Source organism: Rhyacophila brunnea, unplaced genomic scaffold, assembly GCF_057557595.1.
Source record: "Rhyacophila brunnea isolate RB1 unplaced genomic scaffold, BYU_Rbru_1.0 scaffold_3, whole genome shotgun sequence".
NCBI classification, from domain to species: domain Eukaryota; kingdom Metazoa; phylum Arthropoda; class Insecta; order Trichoptera; family Rhyacophilidae; genus Rhyacophila; species Rhyacophila brunnea.
The window spans coordinates 36,169,718-36,193,015 of NW_028232965.1; the positions used below are offsets into that span (position 1 = coordinate 36,169,718).

The window sequence follows — 23,298 nt, forward strand, 5'->3', positions numbered from 1 at the left end:
AGCATTTAATAATGGGGAGGAGGCGCCAAATTTATATATTTTTAAAGAGGGCGTAGTAAAATAATGTTTGGAAACCACTGGACTAAAATAAAATATCAACGGTATACTAAAAAATGTACAGGCCGCAGTCGTGGTTTAAGATTATCTGTGGTTCTTTATAAATACATATACACTTAAATGTACCGACCTCCGATATAGAACGAATTCCCATCAAAACAGCCCGCTCCGCACCACACGTTTGGATGTGAAGTATCAGCAGTTGTTTACGCTTAGGAATGTCTCAGGACCAGTTACCCAAGACTAAGATTACCACGCACTCAAGTGTGCTTTGACTGAGTTTAAATTGGCTTATTTCATAAAAATATGCCCATGGAAGAGAAGAGCACGGAGAAATAATAAAATAAAAGTAATACAAAACAATGTTAATTCAAAGGCCAGCAATTTTTTTTAATGAATAAAATTGGACTTCGTGGCGACCAGGTCGGATGGCCTGTCGACCACAATGAATAGCACAAGAAGAAGGTGGATAATGCAACGATACGAAAGAAAACCTTGAAACCAGTTGAATTTTATAAAACGTATATATGTACCTCATTCAATTGCGAAGAGCTCTTGTCAATAATTACGAAAAAATCTCAAGCGGTATGTAGACAAGCATCGTAGCTAGCAATCGTTATCTAGGTTTTTAATTTGAGGACATCGTACACGGGCGGTCATAACAAGAAGTCTTCGTCTGCCGATAAAATTTGGAGAGCAACAAACGAGATAGGGCACGCGGCACTCCCTCCCAGGCCGCAAGCCTTTCGCGCCTCACGCCACCAATGACGTCAAAGCCTTTCGAGTGATTCCAAACTTAAAAATGAAACTGAACAATGAATGCCTTGAAAATTCGGTCGATATTTTTGCCCACGTGAATTTTTGTCCGCCGCGTAGTTTTAATGATGTACACGAAGTTAGCGTTTTCCGAGTGGATTAATAATACAAAACTTTTTAAGCAACTCTTACGACAATAAACGATTATAAAAACCTATGCAGACAACATCGATTTATATAAGTCGTTAATAAGTTTATTTATTATTTGTGTGTTGTACAAAAATTACAAATATCAATACTTCGGTCGCAACAACCTGAAAAGTTTGCCGTACCGTACGCATAAAACAAAGTTATAGATAATATCACATATTACATATTGACATATTATGTCAATAAAAAAAATACACCTAATTTTAGCACTAATTAAAATCTGGCTATTATTCTACGTTATTAATTTATTACTTTCTCTAACTCGAGAGCCTACAGAAGAATGTTGTATGAACACAACACGATAAGATCGATAATCTAACATAATGGATCGCAGAATCTGAAGAGGCTGGTGGTTTTGGGTAGCCTTCAAGGAAGGCGAGGCAGAAGAATAGCATCAACCCGATGAACCGACAAAGTGAATAAGCTTACTCTGCCCCGAGAGAAGAAAATTACGGTGAGGGGTGAAGATTTTGGTCGCTCAAAAGATGCTTGCATTTGAAAGTGGTCAAGATGTTCAGAAATGCGGGAATGACCATGAATAAAAAACTAATAACAGAGCTATTTGAACATATTCATAGAAAAAAATGTAACATCTAGCGCGGTCTACGTCTGAAATATGCATGTAATACTTGTATTTTTTTTTTGTTGTGCCATATCTTATCGGTGGTCGGCCACCTACGGAGCAATCTTCTCTTTGTGGTTTGCCACCCAGAACAGATCGGTGGAGTTATCATTTAAATTTAAGCTTTAGCAGCGTTTGCCATTAATCTTGCATCTGGTGATAATCTGAACAATTATGTTTTTTGTCTTCTCATAATAAATAATATGGGCTAGCTCACTATAGTTTTCCAGTTTTAATAGTTAACGTATCTAAGGCGAAACTGATGTTCATATATCGTAATACTATATTATGCAATATGTAGCAACCCAGCTGCTGTTGAAAAATCCAAAGGTGGTCAGTAAATAGGTATGTTTATCTCGGGTTGAGCATCTCTGATAAAAGCGGATAAGAGGTTGACATCAAAATAAGAATAGCAATGACAAAAAATGAAACTGTAACAAATTTGGAAAAACAAAAACAATTACCAAACCCTTAAATACGATGTATTATCTAACCAATTTGTATATATATTGCCTGCGACACTTAGACGTTTAAGGCAATAGAAAGGCAGATTCTAGTAGCATTTTACATGTACCGAAGGCAAGTCGCCGACTCTCGTCGACTATCAAACGGACGAAAGAATCTCTCATCAGCATACTCAAGATTCGAGATACTCTACATGGTTTGTCCGCATGGAAGATAACAATATGTGGGGGAAACTCGTGGTATTTATTTACATTGAAGGTCGGAGAGGACGAGGTTTCCACTGTCAGCCCATGTGTGCTGGTGAATGCCAACAGGGGCGGAACCAAGTCGTAGCCGATGTCAAAATCATCCGCGCCACGATCATCACTGATGAGATTTCAACGAACAAAAACTTCTCGCCCCATACCACCTATTATTATATTTCTCTTTGGCCATATCCGCTCCTAAAGTAGGGCATATGGGCACCACACGGCATCTCCCTGTCGCTCGAGAGTCTTCTTGCATCTTCCGTTATGTCAGCATCCCGTAGCTTCGCCGTATACACTATGTGAATTGTATTTAGAACGCCGAAATCCGGTTGGCTTGAAGAACAGGCATACCATGTTGAAATTCGTTTGAGGCATATGCAGTACGTGACCGAACCAGGTCGAACGTCGCCTCTTCACTCTTGATGAGAAGCTGCAAGGTCCGCTCTCTTATATCCTCGTTACTCCTAAAGTTATACCACACCCTGTATCAAACATCTGTTCTCGAAGCTCAGTATACCGATGATCTGAGCCATGACTCGCTAAAACCAAATACCGCCCATTCGAAGCTTGCGTTCTGGCGATGATGTTTTGCGATAGCGAGGCATACCTAGAATTAGAATAATTAAATTACCCATTTTTGTCTTGTTTAGTTATATAACCAGTTTTCGAACTGCAATAACATTGTCTTATAAAACTCCATGTTCGCATTTTAGTTAATGCAGTATCTTGTAGACGTAGCCATAAATAAGTCGGTGATGAAGAGTATTATAAAGGTTTCAATTGACACTGACGAGTTAGGTTTCAATTTTCAGCCTTTCGGCTATAAAAAAGTTACCGAAATGGCAAAGCCAGTGCGCATGCAGCGCAGCGTCGCAGCACGCGACATAGAACAGTACGTATCGATCGGAACGCGCCGCGACGCCGGCGACGCCGACGGCCATCCGGCGAAATGAAAACCGCAATGGGACGATCGCGAGCCGGCTTCCCGCCAAATTATTGCGCCGCAATATTTTAATCAAGATGACTACGACTATTCTGACAATATATAAATCTTCGTATTGGATAAAGCCAGGTATAAATGAACTATTATAAGAAATCGACAAAGTTTACCAACGTCTTTTATGTAATCTGGTGAGGGATCCGAAGACTATGCAGTATAACAAAGAAGCATGAAAAGACGTTGAAATACTTTAATAATGATGATTTAAAATATAAAAGGTATGCGTCATTACATTAATTACTTTTATTCACTATTAAGATACATAATCAGGATGCTTTTTGGTGATAAGAGATAAACCTAAATATGTCAATTCCACGGGTTCGCTTAGTTATTAACTTAAGCTTGATATTCGCCATTACAATAGGATTCTACCACATACATACAGGTTTAATAAATTCAACACTGTGACTGTTTTATGACTATCTAATACCCACTTTCATAATATAATCCACTACATAATACGTCAGTTTTTATTAGGTAACATTATTAATTTTAAATGCACACACATTGTACTTTATGTTTACATTCTTATATTGTGTCATGCATATCTACAAAAACTATATTATTGTGAAACTATATTATGGTTATACATTACGCCACATTGGCCACTAATACGATTGGATGTGACAAAAAAAAATTAACAAGAAGTTAACTCAGCGAAAACAATAAGGGTATACATACACGGTCGACTTTTTACAAATCTACACTTAATATTCATAGTTTAGAATATACAATGATAAGTAAAGTTAAGTAATAATATAGGTACAGTTAATAATTAAATTATCAATAAGTAACTATTAGATTCAACGCAATCTCAATGATAATAGACTGTCTTATTTTAAGACAATTAATTTGATCAATCTAACAGTCACAATTATTAATATAATTGTAAATTAACACTATTAGCTGAAGGTAATGGTGAAATTTTAATTATAATTAATGATTTTTTTTAAATCTATTCCTTATGGAACTGTTTCGCCTTTCAGCATCTCTATATTCCATGTTACTATGTAGTACATAATATTATAATATATATTCACATATGGTAAATATATTATGTATGACTGTCAAAGATTAGAGAATCTTACCGTCTAGCTAGAATCTAGGTACTATAGTTACTATACAATATCATTTTCATGTTATTTCATTTAGTTAATTTAGTACCTAGACAGTAAGATAGTTTATACCTATATAAAGCGCGAGTCGGTAAACCCGATTCCCATAAGGAAAGTAAGTTGTAAAAAGAAAACATGAATTGAAATATTATGGTCAATTTGAATGGAAATGTATTGTCAAAACTCCTGCTACCTACTTACCTACCTACCTATTTCATTGCTAATCTTCAGCAGCAAGACAAATTAAAAGCATACAAGCAGTCCTACCTACTGAGTCCTGACTGGAGGTTAATTTAAGTTATAAAAACACGTAAATATCTATTAACCTGAAAAATGTGATAACAAGAACAATTTGCAGATACGGCAGTAGGTAAAGGTTTATTGATTAGTCGTCAAATTATTTTCCCGGTGTTATTAAATAATTTGATTAATCAGTAGGTACCAAGATGTATTAAAAGTAAAGATGGGCAACGATTTGGCTTCCTCATACAACTGAATGAAGCATGCCGATAACAGCCGATAACTCACGAGAAATGGCGACGCGATAAAAGAAATGCAGGGCATCACGGAGGATTTACTTTGGTCATTATAACGTACCTATATAATATAAAGTTAACGTGGAAGTTTTGGCGCAAATTAATTACCAGCCTGTTTCACCATACTTTTTCACCATACTTGCCAGCTTCACCATACTTTCATATAACCTGCCGCCCCTAGGTACTAAGTATCGGATATCACAGAATATCGGAATAATGAAATATCACATGGCACAGTTTAGTATACGTATTAATTCTTGTCATGCGATTCGCACTTTTCCGTCTTCAAGATCAATTTCCATTTCAATATTTGGTTACCGATACAGATTTTGTAGTCACCGTAATCAAAATAAGACATTTTTGATGCAAGTGGTCTTCTATGTATAATATTATATAATAAAACGTTATAATTACATATACAGAGGATAGGATAGGTTGCAGGAGCCTGCGGTGAGTGAAACCCGCAAAATGTGTTTATAGAAAAATGCTGATAAAATGGATAAACTGACTTAATTACCCAAAAGCGATCCTCATCGGCATTCAAATCAAACGAGTCAACAACTCCGAATGACAAAAAATGTCTGTTGACTCCATTGGCGGGGATGTAGGTGTATCGAGTTGTTCGAAGAAGCAAACTGGCATGGAGGGCATTCAATCTATGAGCCTGAATAGTATCTTTAAATCCGACCTCCCATTGTTCCCCAGCCATTAATTTTGTGTTCCCTGGTTCAACCCATGCGTGTTATTCACAAAACAGATAATAAACAGAATACCGACAGGCAATATTCAATACGCCGCATGGTGAAGCAGGCTTTTGAATGTGTGAGTGTCCTACGAAAATGAAGCACGCATTATGCACGTGCAATAGTGTGTGTAATACACCAACATTAAATGAACGTAAATGCATAAACCGAGAGCAGTTTTTAGTATTCGACTCCCGGATTCTTCCTTACTCGAGTCGGTTATCTGCTATCGCCTTACCCGTTGTGTATTTCAGTTCCCATTATTTCTGAGTTCCCTGCTGTTATTATTGCTCATGGATCGTTAATTTACGAGTAGTTCAATGTGTTATGGACCACAAAACAAAGCAATGAATAATGAATGAGACAGACAAGAACTGACGATTTGTAGTACTAGAGATGTCGTTCGACGATTGGATAATCCCTGAACAACTACAGCCAAGGTACACCAAGCGACCACATAGTCGCCCTACAACCTATAACTCACTGGATCGACGAACTCAAGTTCGACGGAGGTAAATAATATATTTATTTATTTAAGAATACAAAACATTGTGGACATAACAAATCTAAATTGAAGCAATTATAGGCATTAATAGCAAAGAACTTTACTAGGTACCCAAAAGAGTGAAAGGAACTAATATGTGAGACATTGGATCAACCCCGGCTTAAATGCTCAATGATAAAAAAACATGGTTATGGTATGATTAATAACAATGGTCCATGTAAGCTCATTTTTTTTTTAAATTGTACCAAATACAGAATTTCCCATCAGCAACATAATAATAATAATATATAAGTACATAATGTAAATGTTAGAATTTATTCTTATACATATTATAATATTATTATGATCTACAAAATTTAATAAGGTGCAGACACCTAAAGTTTTGAGTGTAATTTATGTTTTTTAATGTGATTTCAATCATTTATTTATCTCAGAAAACCGACCCTAATATTTTTTTATCTAAACTTTCAGAATTGACTATGACAGTAAGTATTTCTAATTGAACGTCGTTGTTATGTCTTTAGATAGGTAAATATGTTTTTAGGAAAAAAAATTAGGTAATCACATTGTAACTTTCAGTAATCACACTAAACCATGTATTTTTTCATCCACTGATATCCTAATGATAATAAATCATATCTCGAAGTACCTACTACAGTTTTCATGATAAATAAGTAAATCAAAAATTTGGCCTTTAAAACATGACCATCCTAAGAGTTGAACTTTACTATGGATTATATTGACAAAAACGACTTGCCAGCCCCAGGATTCGACCCTGCACCCACGAGTTCAGAGATGAACGCTCTTCACTCACTACATACACACTACAGCGTCGGTAGGTACCTATATGATGTACCCAATATTATTTTCACCACCAAAATTTCCATTTATTCTTGATACTCGATCGAAGATCGACAAAAATACGGTATTATTTCAAATACAATTTCACTAACAATACGTACCTAGTTAGGTATGTATAAATATTTTGTAAACTAGGCATCAGATCACGGATAGCGCAGACAGGCATTAGTGATTCAAAATATATTACTTCGATTTCCGGGTTCTTATTAAATTTATTAAATTTTGATTGCAGTTGTATGAAGTTTTACAAAACATATAAATAAAGCTTGGCTATATAACATACCTATTATAATAGGTAGTTTAAAAGTATACATAATATTGTCAAATTACTTTCTATAGTTCGCCCGCTGGTTTTCGGTGGATGTCGGATGAGTCATTGGATCTATACATTATTGCAAATTTTATAACAGCTTGTCGAAATAATAAATATATTATTAATGTGGCTATAAAAAAATAACTAGGTAGAATGATGACACAATATTTAAATCATTAAAATAGAACATGTCAATTATTATTGTATTGTAGTACCTACCTACTCCAAACTTGTAAGTATGTACCTACTTATAGATATGAAAGTCAATCATCACAGCTGAAAAATGTCAGGTATAATAATGGATAAAAGTATGACTGTAGTGTAATGACTTTGACGTAAACACGTCAACTGTATTATAATTATATAGTTGCATTTGGTCCTGTTATAATCGGGATATTATGCAATGGAATAACATAAATGAAAACCGACATAAAATCTATGTAATATTGTAATATGTACCTGGAAAATGATCATCACAAATTAATTACCTAAACGTCAGAAATGATTGCTACCAAAAAATATATAAGTAAGTTCGCGTTAAAACAATATTCAGTGAGTTTCTCGATTAGAAAACAACAACTGTAATATGAAAAGCCTTATTTTGTAAAGGTATGTGATGGAGAGTGATGAAGCGAAGATTCACTGTCAAAAATATTGGTATATTTTAATATGCCTGCATAATAAAATAAAATATAGACGATGATCACACGCTACCGTGATGTTCGTTGGCAGGTTTTATAACTATTATCATGCGGTGTATGCCATGAAACGATTGAGGTACTTACCTAGAGCTTCAAAAGCACATTATTTGAACAGTTGATATTATGATATTATCGAAAAACACGAAAATTTAATTCACCGACATCACTCTACCGACACTGAAAGGAAAATTTTGTGATATGAAGAATACTATGATATTTTGATGTGTGCGAAAGACGACAACGATGCCAACTCGATATTACAGGATTGCGGCATTGCCAAATGTTCACCTTCTTAAAAATGTTATATTAGGTAAATAAACCTGGCAAGGGATACTATTTTCTTCATAAAATTAATTAAATTTTAAAGTCATTTCAATAATTTATTCTAAATTGTTTTTTTAGTGGGTTTGTTTTAATTTTTTACGTGCGCAAGGAAAAGTAATTTTTGATAATAATATTATTGTTTCATGCCAGTTGCGATATATGAAAAAAAGTTTGAATTAATATTCCGAAATTTCTACGACTTACAATGCCTCTCAAACTTTTTCATTTCACGGCCCCAAAATCTGAAAAATATAATCTCCGACCCCCCTTTTTAGTGATCAGAAGATTTATTTAGCATTAATATTATAAATAATCGGTTCAGTTGAAAGGCATCACCGGTGCTTATTCTTTATTATGATTAAAGGACGAAAATGATTTCGCAATAGGAATAATAAAATTATGGTTACCAATGCTGCTTTTGCAATAGACGGATATTCTTGCTATTGCCTTATCCAAAATTTTGTATGTGTAGGTATATCTTATAGATACTAACTTATAAAATTGTAAAAAAATATTCATACATAAATATTTATTAATTAACTATTTCTTTTATTCAACGAATAATTCACAAGATTTAATAATGTACCATTCCAATTATTGAACATGCATAATTTTGAAAAACACTTATAATGAAAATATATTATAACAAAATAGAAAAAATCTTTTTGAAAAAAGTTCGACACCCGGCAGGATCGAACCTGAATCTCCTGGATTTACGCCTCAATCCGCGCATTATCCACTATGCTACGAGGTGAAACACTAATGACGACAAACTTTAACTATTGGCCTTTAATACTTGCTTATCAGCATTCTTCCAAATCAAGCTACTATTGGCAATCGGTTTTAGTTTATTAAATCAAAGTGGGTACCTACCTACTACTTCAATTACTAACCGACGTCACGAATTTCTCCAATATTTTATGATGTAACTTACTTTGCTAATAATTTTGAAAAACACTTCTGAGAAATAACCAATAGAAAAAATCTTTTTGAAAAAAGTAAGACACCCGGTGTCATTTCCCTCCATTTTCGAAAGTGGTAAGCACGCTGTCACTTAGTTTCTTCGTATGGATTTTCGTCTGGATTCAGGACTTGGAGATGAACAAATAACACGCCGGAATTGTGGTGGAAACGACAAGATGTATTTACGTTTAATATATAGTAATGGTTACATTTTTTTACAGTTACAATTTCTTTTAGATGAAGCGCGAGTTAACGTTACTGTTTCGCCGTGTGCCGCGTATTACCAGCCATATTTGTGTTTTGCTCCCAGCGAGAAGCGTTGTCGAAAACGGCGACGTTGCAGATATTTTTAAGGGCCGTGATTTACAGGATTGCCGGCTTTATTATTATTTATTTTCGTAATCAACCCTTACTATTTGTTAGATTTGATACCGACTCAGGCCTCTCCAGATACACAGAGATATCCCCAAATGGGGACCATTCGGGGGTGTAACACCGGCAGGATCAAACCTGCATCTCCTGGGTTTACGCCCCAATCAAGCATTATCCACTATCCACAAGGTGCTATTTTCCTTGATGATTATTAACATTTGAAAATATGCGATATGATAATTGATATAATAATTATTGATGTGTAGAATTTTATTTTATAATTACTTGCCTTTAATGTGTTTACTTTCTTATAAAATGGCTATTCATACAATATGACTTATAATAATAATGATGCTGGTGCCGATAACTCAATAAGCCAACTGGATTTATTTAAAAATCGCTAAAATTACATGGAATACCCTTACCAATGGATACCAAAGGGATCATTTCTGTAGAAAAGCACACTGCTCTTAATCTTAGCGATAGGTAGGGGGGCCGTCATATATATGCTTCAGGATGTGGGAGTCATGCAGGGAACTATGGGGAGGCTGCAAATTATAAACTGCGACGCCTACACGAAATACCCAACATTTGGTGGAATAAGAATATTAATGTTCTCACATGCACCACCTTACACGAAATCCTGGTGGCTCCCATGCACGAGGCCCTATGTTTGGGTGAAGCATCAGCAGTTTTCCGCACTAATAATGTCTCAGGAGCCGATACCCAAGACTGAGGTCGCCATACTCTCAAGTGAGCTTTGACTGATTCTAATGATTTTACTCTAATACAAAGTGCTGTGGTAGAGAAAGGCACAGAGAATTAACAAAATGCCCTCTTCACAACGTTGACTATTGACACCTTACTTGTGTCATTCTGAACAAGCAGCACAATATTTTTTCTTGTAATAAGTGCCATCCCGCAATATATTATGGCAATAGTTTTCAACCCTTCATAAATGTGTACCCCCCTAAATGAAAAATAATAAAGTGACACCGCTTATCTAAATTCACGCTACATAGTTACACGAGACAACCATACATACTAACATTGAATATAATTACTATTTTTGCAATGGTGAAGTTTTTATACTGTATAAAGCAACGTTTCTCAACCGGTCATCTGCGAACTTTTGGCGGTAAATGCCTATACCAAAATCGAATAAAATCTTTTAACTCTCGTGCACCTGGTGTATGTGCATTTTGTTTTTGTTCTTAAAATAGATTAATGACTACGTGATAAAATCAATCACTATCAGACATTACTGATTTTTTTTATTATTTCTGCATCAGCGGTCCGCAAAATGTTTCTCTTATTTTCAGTGGTCTGCAGATGTAAAAAGGTTGAGAAACAGACGTATAGCACAAATTTAATTATCCACTTACGTACGTGTATCACTGCAGCCATCCTTCTTGCATCCACTGTCTTATGGTATAATTAATGCCTGTTCCGTTGTAGTCTGGTCAACCGAGGGAGAGGCCTGGTATTGTCGAGGAACAAGGGTCTTTTGTCTGATTCTGACTCAGTTTTTTCGACTGATTACAAATTTACCGGGTGGGTGACACACTCTGGCATCCTTGGACAAAGGACACAATCTTAGTAAAATGGGAGCCAAAAACAAATTTTGGGTAATATTCACTGTTATCCCTAAAGAAATTTCATTCTAAGTTGAAATAAAGATCACTAAATACTACACAAAACATGTATCTTAGATATTTTATACCGCTGACCAGATAATTACTAATTACCACATTTAAATATCATGCTAATTATATCTCCTCAATCCAACATACCTTGGGATGGCTTTCCGGTCGTTTATGCTCTCAGATACCACTAGTTCATTGAATTCATTCAGTGACCACCATATCTACGAGCTGTGTCCGGCCCATTTCCATCTAAGGGTTTTGGCTTACTTAATTAAGTACCTCATAGGTATATTCTCTGCATAGCTTCCAAACATCATTTAAAAAAAAAACCAGATTGACATCCAATTGGTGGATGGATTCTCAAAACTACAAATGTTGCGCCTGATAATGCTCAGTATGTCTGCTGGACCAGCATGGAGGTCTTTATGATCTTCAATGTGTTGTCACTTGCCCAATCATAATATTGTCACCTGAGAACTGCAGGTGTGACATTAAAAAACCATAGTATTGAGATATTGAGGTTTAAAGAAATTCATTATTTTATATTCTTAGGAAAATTAAAACTTGTTAATTATCTCATATATTTGTAAAGGAAATATTTAAAGAAAATCCAAAGGCATACGCATACGACCATATATTTCGTCAGTAACATATTTTTATTTAATTGTTTGAGTGCTATAATAAGACAAATGTATGTCATCCCAGTTGAACATTTAACATAGCGGTATCTTTTATTCAATGTTATAGTGGGTATATTCCTCAACAAAGAAATTTTACTAGTAAGACCAAAAATATCTCAATACAGCACTTAATTAATACTATGAAAAATAATGAATTTTATAAGCAGATAAAAAAAAAGACAATTTTTTTAAGTATCCCACTACAGTTCTCAGGCGATATGGAAGATCGATATCAGGATTTGAATCTCCACCCGGATGAATACCAGTGCAACTTGGATATGCACCCATGTTTCATTATCAACAAAGGCTTCCATTCCATTGCGTGTCGTACTGTCGTTAGAAGTTGATCATAATTCCTAATATTTAATATCATTCTTGACTACACGACTCTAGCATCAGATATGGTCAGTTGTGACTTTATCGAGCTACTAGGAGTTGCAATCCTTCGCAACATCCACTAGTCCCATTCCATACACATACTGAAGAAAAAATGCATACAATATGCATATCATGAACATCTGTCGTTGATACACATTGGAGTAAGAAAAAAAAAATATGACATACCTATAAATAGTTTTGAAATTAACCCTATTACAATGCAGAGTTCATTGCAGTCATTTTCATCCGTATTTGTTAAAAAAAAATGTATGTCTCAGTGCATGCACGTTCATCGCATGTTTGATTTTTTACATGCGAGCCGCACGGTGTAGACCAGGGGTTCACAAAGTGTGTCTCGCGTGACTTTTTGATGAGTCCCTTGAGAGTTATGTTAAATCTGTATTATTTTTTAGTCTTCATATCGAATATTAAAAATTACATTTGAAATTAAATATACTCTGGCAAGGGTGAATGGTCCAGAAAATTTGTGCCGAAATTGCAGGATTTAGTTTCAAACAATTGTATAAATCATATGGTGAAAAATTTTAATAATATTTTTAGTATATTAATAAGAATAATAATAATGTTTTAGTTAAAAATATAAGTTTACACAATGAAATAGGTTTTTATTTTTTTGCATTGTTTTTTAAAAATAGAAAATATTAACAAAAGGGCGGCCCGCCAAATATTTTTGATTTCAAAATTGTCCTTTTGACGAAAAAGTTTGTGAGCCCCTGGCTGTAGACTGTGTCTGTGACACTAGACACGTGTTAGTATCGAGCAGAGCACGCGCACAATAAGATTGAAAATTTTCGCGATGTATCAAAATGACCAGCGCATGTACTGACCATCCAGTGTCCGAGTAGCTAACACACAACCTACCCACCAAGAGTGGTTTTTACCACTTGCACCGTGTGTATATAGTTATGTGTGCCTTTATTGTATACAGTTTTAAAAAAATAAAGACATTTTCATTCATGAGTTTATTTGGAAAAAATATTATCTACACATTCACACTTCAAATGACTTCACAACCAACCATACTGGACAAATCGCATACAAAAATCCCCATAAGTGAAAAAAAAAAGTGGCATTAGAACCATGCTTTAGTCATAATAGCTATACAGATTAGCTGTAAACACTGTAAGACAACAGTATCATCATATTATTTTAATATATATTATTTGTGAAAATATATAACAAATTTCTTCAAAAATGAATTGGAAAAACTAAGTACAATATAGCCTCCAAAATCTTTAATTTAATTTATTTGTTTATTAAAAATACATCCTGTCCTGACATCTACATGAATAAGAATGACCCGAAATAATAAAAATTTTGTGATGAAATTGTAAACATGTTTGAAAAATAAATTGAGAGACTTGCCATTCCATTCATGGAATTAAAAAGTAAAAAGGCTAAATAAAATCCCCAATTCTTTGCTCATACAAAAGTAAAGATATTTTCACTCTAATATCCTTATTCTTAGTAAATACAACAAGTCTATTACATCTCCATTATTCAATACGGAGCGTATCTTCTTGGAGGAGACGGTCCCCTCAGCCCGGGTCTGAAAAATCAAAAATATTTATACTCATTTACATTGCAAATTGTAATCATATAATATGCAGTTAGTGTAAAAATTCTTTAGATTGTACACACTGACTTGGCAATATCATAAAAAAGGCAGCATGGCTTGACTCGTCCATTAAAAACCTATATATAATATGCTATTGCTAAGGGTACATATTAATTTAACTCGTTTAGTGCCAACACCGCAACTGGCGCGTTTGGAGTACTTGGCCATTAGATGTAATTAACGTGTTATTTAAATATGGTAATTAAAAGGTCAGCAGTGATTGTGTCAAGAGATTTATAAATCAAAGATGGAGAACTTAAAGCAGTGATGCACAAACTGCACCACGGCCCAAAATAACATACTGCATCGCCAAATTTTTCATTGAATACGACAAAATTCTAATTTCCTGTATACGAAGTTCTATAGTGCAACTACACTGAAAAATTAGAAAATGTATGAATTAACCGTTCTTTTAAATAGCTTGCGTACCACCGACCAAACGCATAGCTGCGTAACAATATTATAAATTAAAACGAGCTGTCGAGGGCTGCTCGTCACCAATTTAGGTGTAGTGACTAGTTACAATAATTGTCATGACTATTCCCCATTCCATAGATTAAAATTATCGGTACAGTTTGGTTATGAGGAATACAGCGGAATACACATTTTGAAAATAGCCGATACACTGGATTATTTGTTATGTTAACCAAACCTAACCCAAACTAACAAATAATCCAGTATATCGGGTATTTTCAAAATGTGTTTTCTGCTGTATTCCTCATAACCGAACTGTACCAAATTATCTTCTATGTATTTTGCATGTCATGTTGCATGTTTTTGAGACTGCTCCCAGTTATGCTCTGTTACTGCTCTTTAAATCAAATCGTATATTATGTAAACAGAGCAAGTTTTCACAAACTTTCATATTATATTAGCATTTATTTAAAAAGATTGGTTCCATCACTAATGCCTAATTAATAAATACTAACTAATTTGTGGCACAATATCAAAGAGCTAAAATCTCCATTTATTATTATTCTTAATCGCATACATTCCAAAATATGACAAATTATATGACCATTATCATTCCAGTGAGATAAAGAGATAGCAATAAAGACTGAATGGAATGAGGGAGAAGAATTCAAATGAATGGGATAAATGCGCAAATTATAATTAGACATATTATTTACCTTCTATCGTCGAATGAATCACGACTAAAGTCCTCGAACATTCTGTTAAGAGAAAAGATTGGTGAGATTCAATAAACAAAATTTTGACAATATGCTTGATTCGGAGACAATTTAAAAGTAAAAAATTAATCTCCAAAATTTTAGATTTAGTTCAACTAAGTTCTTACGACAGGCCTGGGCAGACTTTTGCAGGTCACGAACTGCTTTAATACAGTGGAACCCCGATCTACCGTTCTCGCATAAATCGTTTTCCGCACGGATCGTTCAATTTTGAAAGTCCCGCGAAACACCCATAAGAACAATGTTAAATAATACCGCATTAACCGTTCCTCGATTTATCGTTTTCCTCAATCTACCATCTAAATATTATGGTCCCATCACAAATATTATCCCGATTGACCGTTTTTGATATTTTACATTTCGCTTTCGTAGAATTGTTTATGATAGATACTACAGACCTCTCAGTCAGGTTCAGACAGGTCGGTCGGCGCTCGTTTGCCTCGCATCTCTAATTTTTTTATAAGTCACAACTAAAATGCCCCCCATGAAGGAAACTAGAACTCGAGCTGAGAAACTGAAAATAATTCAAAACGTCGAAAAAAACCCAGGAGAAAAACGAGCTTTTTATTTTTACGTATCCCGCATTTTTCATTTTTTTCTTAGGGTCCCTTGCAAATCGTAGAATCGGGGTTTCACTGTATTCACAGTCCGCCATTAATTTGTGTAATAAAAAGTAATCCATAATATAATCAACCAATGTATTTATTTGCAAACGAGTCTTCAGTATTAAATTTATGATAAAAAGTTGCACTGCATATTGTCCACAAATTTTGAATATTCAGCATACCTATCTGTAATTACTTACTGGTAATCTTACATGCGATTCCCAATGGTAGTCTGCTATACATGAAGGACATTTTGACTGAAATGACTTAAATTCATTGTCGATAACATAGACTCATAATATACTAGGTACGGGACCAAAAATTTTGGATACTGTTCTCTTAATTTAGGCCTGTTACCCAACATCTTGCCCAGGTCTGTGTATTCACAGAATTCTGTGTTCATTTATATAACTACTTTGTATCAATGTGATTGATTCGTTCAAATGCACTGAATTAAAAGAAACCAGATAAGATTTCCAATGCAATAAATCGTCATTAAGATATGAAAACCTTGTAACTTCAAATTTTACGATATTGGTTTTTTTTACTTATTTTATAGCCAATTTGATGAGCTATTAAGGTGTCCAACTCATGTGTGGTATTTATTTATAGTTACTGAGATATTGACTAAAATCACAAACTCGTATATCAAAATTCTATTTTTTTATAAGTGTATTACTCATATCTCAAAAATATTAATATAAGTTTTTAAAATTTGAATTATTATTTTATTGTTTCATCATTTTCCATCTACTTTTTAAAGATTATTAAATAAATCAAATGTCCAAAATGTGTTTTCTTTTCAAAGATAATAAAATATAACTATATTTATTATAAACATTGAAACCTCGTGACTCAATAAAAATCTCATTTTCTAAGTTAAACACTGCCAAATTTATAAGCCACAAGCCAAATCCAAACTGTAGAAAATGCTCCACTTGATTAATTTATCATCTTCTAAAACAACTTTGATCATGTTCTTCAAGAAAATTTTGGGTATAACTGTTTTTTCATCCACTTGAACATTTTAAGATTTTTCGATACAAGGTTTTCATATCTATAAATGCATAATCAGCTTAATACAGAAAGTTAAATAATATCATTCATGTTGAATTGCTGTAATAAAAGTAACCAACCCTCTGGAGATCTGCGGTCCCCTGGGCGGACTGCGCCGGCTGAACATGCTGTCGTAAGAGGTCCTGATGGTTCCCATGGAACGAGTCATGGGTGGCATCGGGGGGAGTGAGAGCTGGTCACGACGCAGTGGGGGAGACAAAAATTCTCCGCGAACGCCTCCTCGCTCCAGACCGCGCCCACCTCCCAGAGAAGGATAGCGACGGTCGAAAAGCTCCCGGGATGAGTCGTAGCGGTCATAGTAGCTGTCATACGCTTCCTGAATAAAAATCATGATACTTAGATGTGCGCATAATTTTTTTATGGATGAGTTTCTTTAAGTTATAAAATATAAGATTTGACTCGGAATCGAACTTAAAGCGGAACGCCAGACGGTGCGAAACCTGTCAGAAGAATGAGCCCGCCGATCTCTGACAGTCGATGCAAGACAGATCAACAATAAAAAGCAGTCCGGCCGCGACGATCGCCTTCGAAATCCCACGGAGCCGCAAAAATGTGGCCAGCAGATTTGGCGCATTCGCTCGGAATCCAGCCCGATAACAGTTAGTTTAGGCGGGCAGTGCGACGGTTGCGGGCCAGAGTGGCCGTTTATTTTATTATTATGGCGGACGGACGCCGCAGATATTCGGCGAGACGGCGGGTGAATCGAATCGAGCCGAGGTGGAGAATTATCATTAGAAATATTGAGTAGCAAAAAGCAAGTAGCAGTACCCCGAAGCCGCCCATGATGCGATCGCGGAGGAAGGGCGGAGGCGGGGGTGGCGGCGGGGGGTAGGGGTCGCGGCCGAAGGCTCTCTCCCGGAAGCCGTTGCGGTCTGGCCCGCCCATCACCTTGGGGCATTCCTTGGACCAGTGCCCCCCGCGGCCGCAGCGGTAGCACTGCTCAGGGTCGCCCATCCCCGGCTTCTGGCGCACGCGACTCGTGGAGACTTGGACCTTCATCGGTTGACCGTCCACCGTCATCCCGTTCAGCTCTTTGATGGCATCGTTCACGTCGCCCGACGCGTCCAAGTGCACGAATCCGTAATTCCTCACAATATCGCACTCTACGACCGTGCCGTACTTTTGAAAGAGTTCGCGGACCTCCGGCGCGCGGGTCTTGTCGGTCAGGTTGCCGACGAATATCTTAGTAGTCGGGGTGGAGGGCGCCCGGCGGCTCTTGGCCGCTTCGCACTTGATCACTTGCCCCTGTAGGGTCTGCCCGTTTAAACTCTGAATGGCCTCACGCCCGACTTGCTCGTTTTCCATGTGAACGAAACCGTAATTCCTGACGACATCACATTCCACGACGGTACCGTGCTTCTCAAAGAGAGGTCTGAGGTCGTTTGCGGTTGTCTTTTCCGACAGATTCCCGATGAAGATTTTGAACGTGCCCGCACCCGGCATGATTACTCTGAAAGACACAATCGAACACGATACGTGAGTAGACGGCGGTGTAAATGCATGCAATGAGAACAAGGCTGCGACGCCATGGCGAAAAAATTCGAGACGTAAAATCATAAACGTCAAAAATTAATCGACTCCAGTCGGTGGACTTACCTCTTTGGTGAATACCTAGCGAGAAAAACTTATTGAGTATATACTAGTATCACAAAACTTCACTATACAGGCAAAGTTGCAGAGATATCGACGGTATAATCTCGGGACGCCGAGAACCAAGGCCGCAAAATGGCGATCAGCTGAAATGAAATAAATGCCGTGGCCGTTAATGGTGGGAATACTTCAATAGTCAATACTATAAGACGCATCAATACTTTTACTTGAATTATGAGAACGTCTATTATTGGTTTCGTTCAATGTATATTATTGTCGACAATTTTTGAAACTTCTAAAACACCATTTTATAATAATCATTACTTCTGGAAAACTGGCAGAGTTAATCAAAGTCGTTCATATTATAATGTTCATGTTAATCTATCTACCGGTACTGATCACTATGGGAGAATATAATCAGTGACGTCCCTAGACAAAATGCCGCCCCTAGGCAGCGTCAAAATGCCGCCCCATTTTTTATCATCCTTTCATTACTCCAGTATCTAAGAAATGTGTTGTATGAAGCATGGCCCCCTCATCCTGAAGCGGGCCCCATGTTAGGATCTTTGGCGCCCCCCTACCTATCGCTAAGGATAAAAGCAGTGTGACGCTCTACAGTAATGTTTTCCAAATGGTGTACGCGTTAAAATTGATGTGTATATTTAGTGTTTTTTTTTGTATATTTAAATACATACACTTGAATTATGGAGTTTTTGAGTATCGCTACACAATTATAAATTGTATTGTGTAACCACATAATTTTAAATAATATCATTACTGAAGAAAAATAGCGCCGCATGCGATTTTTTTGCTATTAGAGCAAATTTGTGATATGTGTTTATCTCACTTATCGAGCCCGGGCCCCAGGCTAGAGCCCTGTCAGCCCCCCTTGTGGGGGGCATGGTATGGATACATTACTAATAAAATATACACCTACCACCAAGCTGAAACATACAAAATTAAATTTAGATATCAATAAATAAATAAGCGAATAAATATAATATTAGTTAGACACTTACCCAAATCACCAGAGTCTGAGATGCCATTTGGTTGATATGTCTGACACATTTGGTTTGTATTATTTAGTAATACCTACGCAGATGTATTATTTTCACACCATTTTTTCTATGCTATCATTGTACCCTACAATATTTAAACAAAATAATTTTCCTCATTATTTTTTAATATAAACCTAAATTTAATCATAAATACACTATTAATTAATAGTCTCAACATTCAACCGTTGATGATTGAAATAAACTACAAATCCACACTATTATCAGCAAAAAATATGTTTACAAAAAAAACGACTTAAAAGAAGGTATTGCACAGTATTGTATTCACAGCACGATAAATATGATATAATCTAGGTATGTACCTACTAGTGTACATTTTAATTACAATTAGCTGTTACTTAACGTAAATACCTATTATACACGAATACTGATTGATTATGTCAAATGTCAGTGGATTAATAATCATTATGAATATCTATTTTGCAATAGCTACATCCAGCAACTTTTAAATCTCGCGAGTGACTGGCAAAAATATTTGGATACATTAAATAATACGGAAGTATGTACCTACCTATAAATCTATATAATATTATTTTATTTCAATACCTTCGTCTTCAATCGTCGTTCATTCGGCGCCACCGATGGCGCGACATAATTGGATTTTGCGAAGCATACCTACATAATATATCACTGTTATGAAAGGAACTCTTTAATCTGAGTAAATGACATTATTATGACTGATTTATTATGGGTTTTTGGTGTTTTACATTTATCATAATATTCATAGGTGCCAAAAGAGTCGTAAAAAATATTTTTTATTGGCATTTGTATACGAAACTGACCAGTCAAAAATGAAATAAAAAAATACTCGTGAAGCGTGGTGACATCATACTAAAATCTGTACTGTAGTAAGTACTGGATAAAAAAAAACACCAAGAAAAAAACATCTCCAACGCTCTGGTTATAATATAACTAAGTTTAGGTAGCTTTTCTATATAATACCAAATGATTCTTCTCGATTTGCCGCCCTTCGAGTATCTGCCGCCCCCAAGCGACGCTCAATCTGCCTACCCCCACGGGAGGTCACTGAATATAATAATATGATAATAATAAATAGTACCTAAGTACTTGCTATTTGAAAAGTGAAATTTAAAAAAAAAGTTAGCAGGTAGGCATAGTGGAAACTTTGAATTTGTTTTAAATATTATGTAAATGTGGAATATCATTATCATATCATAATATGTATCACTATTGATAGTAATTGATGTGTAAACCAGTTATTAGAATTCAGTTTGTCATACGCCAGATTTTAAGGCGCATTTTTTTTTAATAATTTGTGCCTGACAAATAATAGAAATTGTTCATAAATCGTCAAATCAAATAGATTTAAAAATGTTGAGGGCACAAAAGTTTTACTGAAATTCGATAGGTACGTAGGTAGGTACCTACATATTATCATCATAAATTAATATAACTGCTGATTGAGCATCTTGATGTTCTCACTAACTCTGCTGTAGTGCAAATAATGATTGTTTTAAAGCAAGCGTGTGGCTCGATGAACTGTCGGATGATTTGCGGAGATCCCGACAAATAAATTTAGAAACCACATTAATGTCAACTAATGTTTTAAATGTTTCTGTTTATGCTTATGGTATTTTTTTGTAATCACCATTATAACAATAAAATACATTATGTACAATAAAACATCATTATATCACATAACATTTTGACTTATATGTGCAATAAGGATCGAAACTAGCGTTTTAAAAATTGTATTGTCTTTTGTCTTTGTCCTATATACTTACGTTATGTCAATATATTTTTTATGAAACGTTTGTGATATCGATACTAGTTTCAATACAGATTTAGTAGAAAGTATTGACACTTCACGGTGTGTATACTCCCTATAAAAACTTTAGCGGAGGCGGATATCACCAGTGTTGGTATATTATCAAATAATATGAAAAAAGAAGGAGTGACTACTCAACTGGCACAAAAACTGGATAACCAATAATAGACAACTAAATAATATTCAAGTCAAATTATTCCCACCGCCAAGCAATTAATCGTCAAATTTAATGATAATGGTATATTTTGCGGGTAGTGGACCTTTAAATAAAATAATATTTAATATGAAGCTAGAAAAAAAACAATTCAGAATAAATTATTATTAGACAAGCTTCAAAAACTATGACACACAGTATGTTCCCAGCTTCGAGAACACAGATCGTGGGACTTATTCTGAAACAGAAAACAAAACATTCCGCTAGATAACAAGTGATAAGTACCTACGTCATAAGTTTTTCCTGTACTGTTTATTATTATTGACCTTGCCACTTTTAAGCCGGCGCTCCATTGGCACGCAAGTCAGACGATTTACAGTCTTCGGACATTTTTTTCGCGTGGAGCACTCCTGGGGACTTTTTAATCCGCAGACCAGGCTCGTTAGATTCCAAACATGTTTGATATTTTTGCCAGACTTCGTCAGTCGATCACTACGCAAATTAGATTTGAAATCAATACGCAATCATTCGGTACGAAAAAAAAATCTGTAATTGTTTTAAACATTTTCATTGATTAATTTGTTAATTGTCACATTAGAAAATGAGAGATTTACCAATTATTTTTTTATTTGTATTTATGAAATTCATAAAAGAAATCGTAAAACTTGTGTTGTTTTCACTGCTATATTATTTTATGCAAGTCTACATACAAATAACACAAAATTATAGGATTATCGGAAGACATTACGAGAATCGTAACTTTTCACTTTTGATAGCTCGACATTTTTATTCGTTCGTTGATCAGTTGCAGAGTATAGACAAATCGGACGATTTATTGTCCTCGGACTTTTGGCTCGCCAATGGAGCGCTGGCATTTGGCCTACAAAACTTTATTACCGGCTTCCATATTTAAGACGGTAAGTTCATGGGTCAGTACCTACTAGGGTAAGCCGCCCAGTGAATGTGCACTTAAGGACTTAGTAAGGAAAAAGTATAGGTATTCTTATAGTTATTCTAAAAAATATTGTACTCATCTATAACTTGTGTAGATTTAAATGAATTTAATAGATATACTGTGGAACACATCCTGTTTATTTAAAAAATAAAAAATAAATTAACACAGAAAAGCCCAGTAATTCAACGCAAAATCTAAAGAATGTACCCGAAAACACCAGTAAATGAACTAAGCATACATATTAAGCCTTTATTATTTTACAATTATAACAGTATGCAAGTACAATAAATTGTGTATAACTATGTTATTAGGCACTAATTTTATGGCATTGAAGATGATTTCTCTTAGAAAATAGGAAAATTTTGAAATTTTGTTAAACATGATGCTCATTTATCTGTCGCCACATCATAAAACTGTTATTGTACTGTAAATATTCCTTTTTGTGAAGTAATCATAGATAAAAAAGTTAAGGTCTACTTTTCAACCATACCTAACGCCTAAATACCTAGGTACTTAGGAATATGGTAGGTATACCTAGATACCTAGGTTTTCATACTTTTAACCATTTATTCTGCAACACTGAGATCATCAGGGAATTTCAAAAGTCCACGCCCAGAAATCACTGGGGTTAAAAAAGGATTCTCTCTATGTCTGACAATCTTGGATGAATCTAACTAATGGATAGATAAAATAAAAAGAATTGTCTTGTTTTTTTTCTTGCATTGTTT

At 35.2% G+C, this 23,298-nt stretch overlaps 2 protein-coding genes across 11 annotated transcripts in view; both read right to left on the reverse strand.

Moving 5' to 3' along the window:
- The window catches only part of bsk (mitogen-activated protein kinase dJNK), a 215,337-nt gene extending 206,978 nt beyond the window's left edge, over positions 1-8,359 (reverse strand). For all 9 annotated transcript variants that reach the window (XM_085953259.1, XM_085953247.1, XM_085953255.1 and 6 more), the window contains exon 1: positions 8,217-8,359. The gene's annotated coding sequence lies outside the window, so the exon portion shown is untranslated. The remainder of the gene's footprint in view (positions 1-8,216) is intronic.
- Positions 8,360-13,463: 5,104 nt separating this feature from the next.
- Positions 13,464-18,754, reverse strand: lark (RNA-binding protein lark). 2 transcript variants are annotated; one of them, XM_085953318.1, is made up of 5 exons: positions 18,603-18,754; positions 17,775-18,456; positions 17,066-17,322; positions 15,265-15,306; positions 13,464-14,065 (listed from the first exon to the last, which is right to left on the reverse strand). In XM_085953318.1, the coding sequence occupies exons 2-5, from the start codon at positions 18,447-18,449 to the stop codon at positions 14,017-14,019; spliced, it is 1,023 nt and encodes a 340-aa protein (XP_085809444.1). In that variant the 5' UTR covers positions 18,450-18,456; positions 18,603-18,754; the 3' UTR covers positions 13,464-14,016. The 2 variants fall into 2 exon arrangements, with proteins under 2 accessions (XP_085809444.1, XP_085809446.1); XM_085953320.1 differs by lacking the exon at positions 15,265-15,306.
- Positions 18,755-23,298: the final 4,544 nt, after the last annotated feature.

Coding starts and splice junctions, on each gene's coding strand:
- lark (XM_085953318.1), bottom strand. CDS start 18,449: ATGCCGGGTGCGGGCACGTTCAAAATCTTCATCGGGAATCTGTCGGAA. Junction 17,323..17,774: donor GCATCATGGGCGGCTTCGGG/GTACTGCTACTT, acceptor ATTTTTATTCAG/GAAGCGTATGACAGCTACTA. Junction 15,307..17,065: donor GGACCGCAGATCTCCAGAGG/GTTGGTTACTTT, acceptor TTCTCTTAACAG/AATGTTCGAGGACTTTAGTC.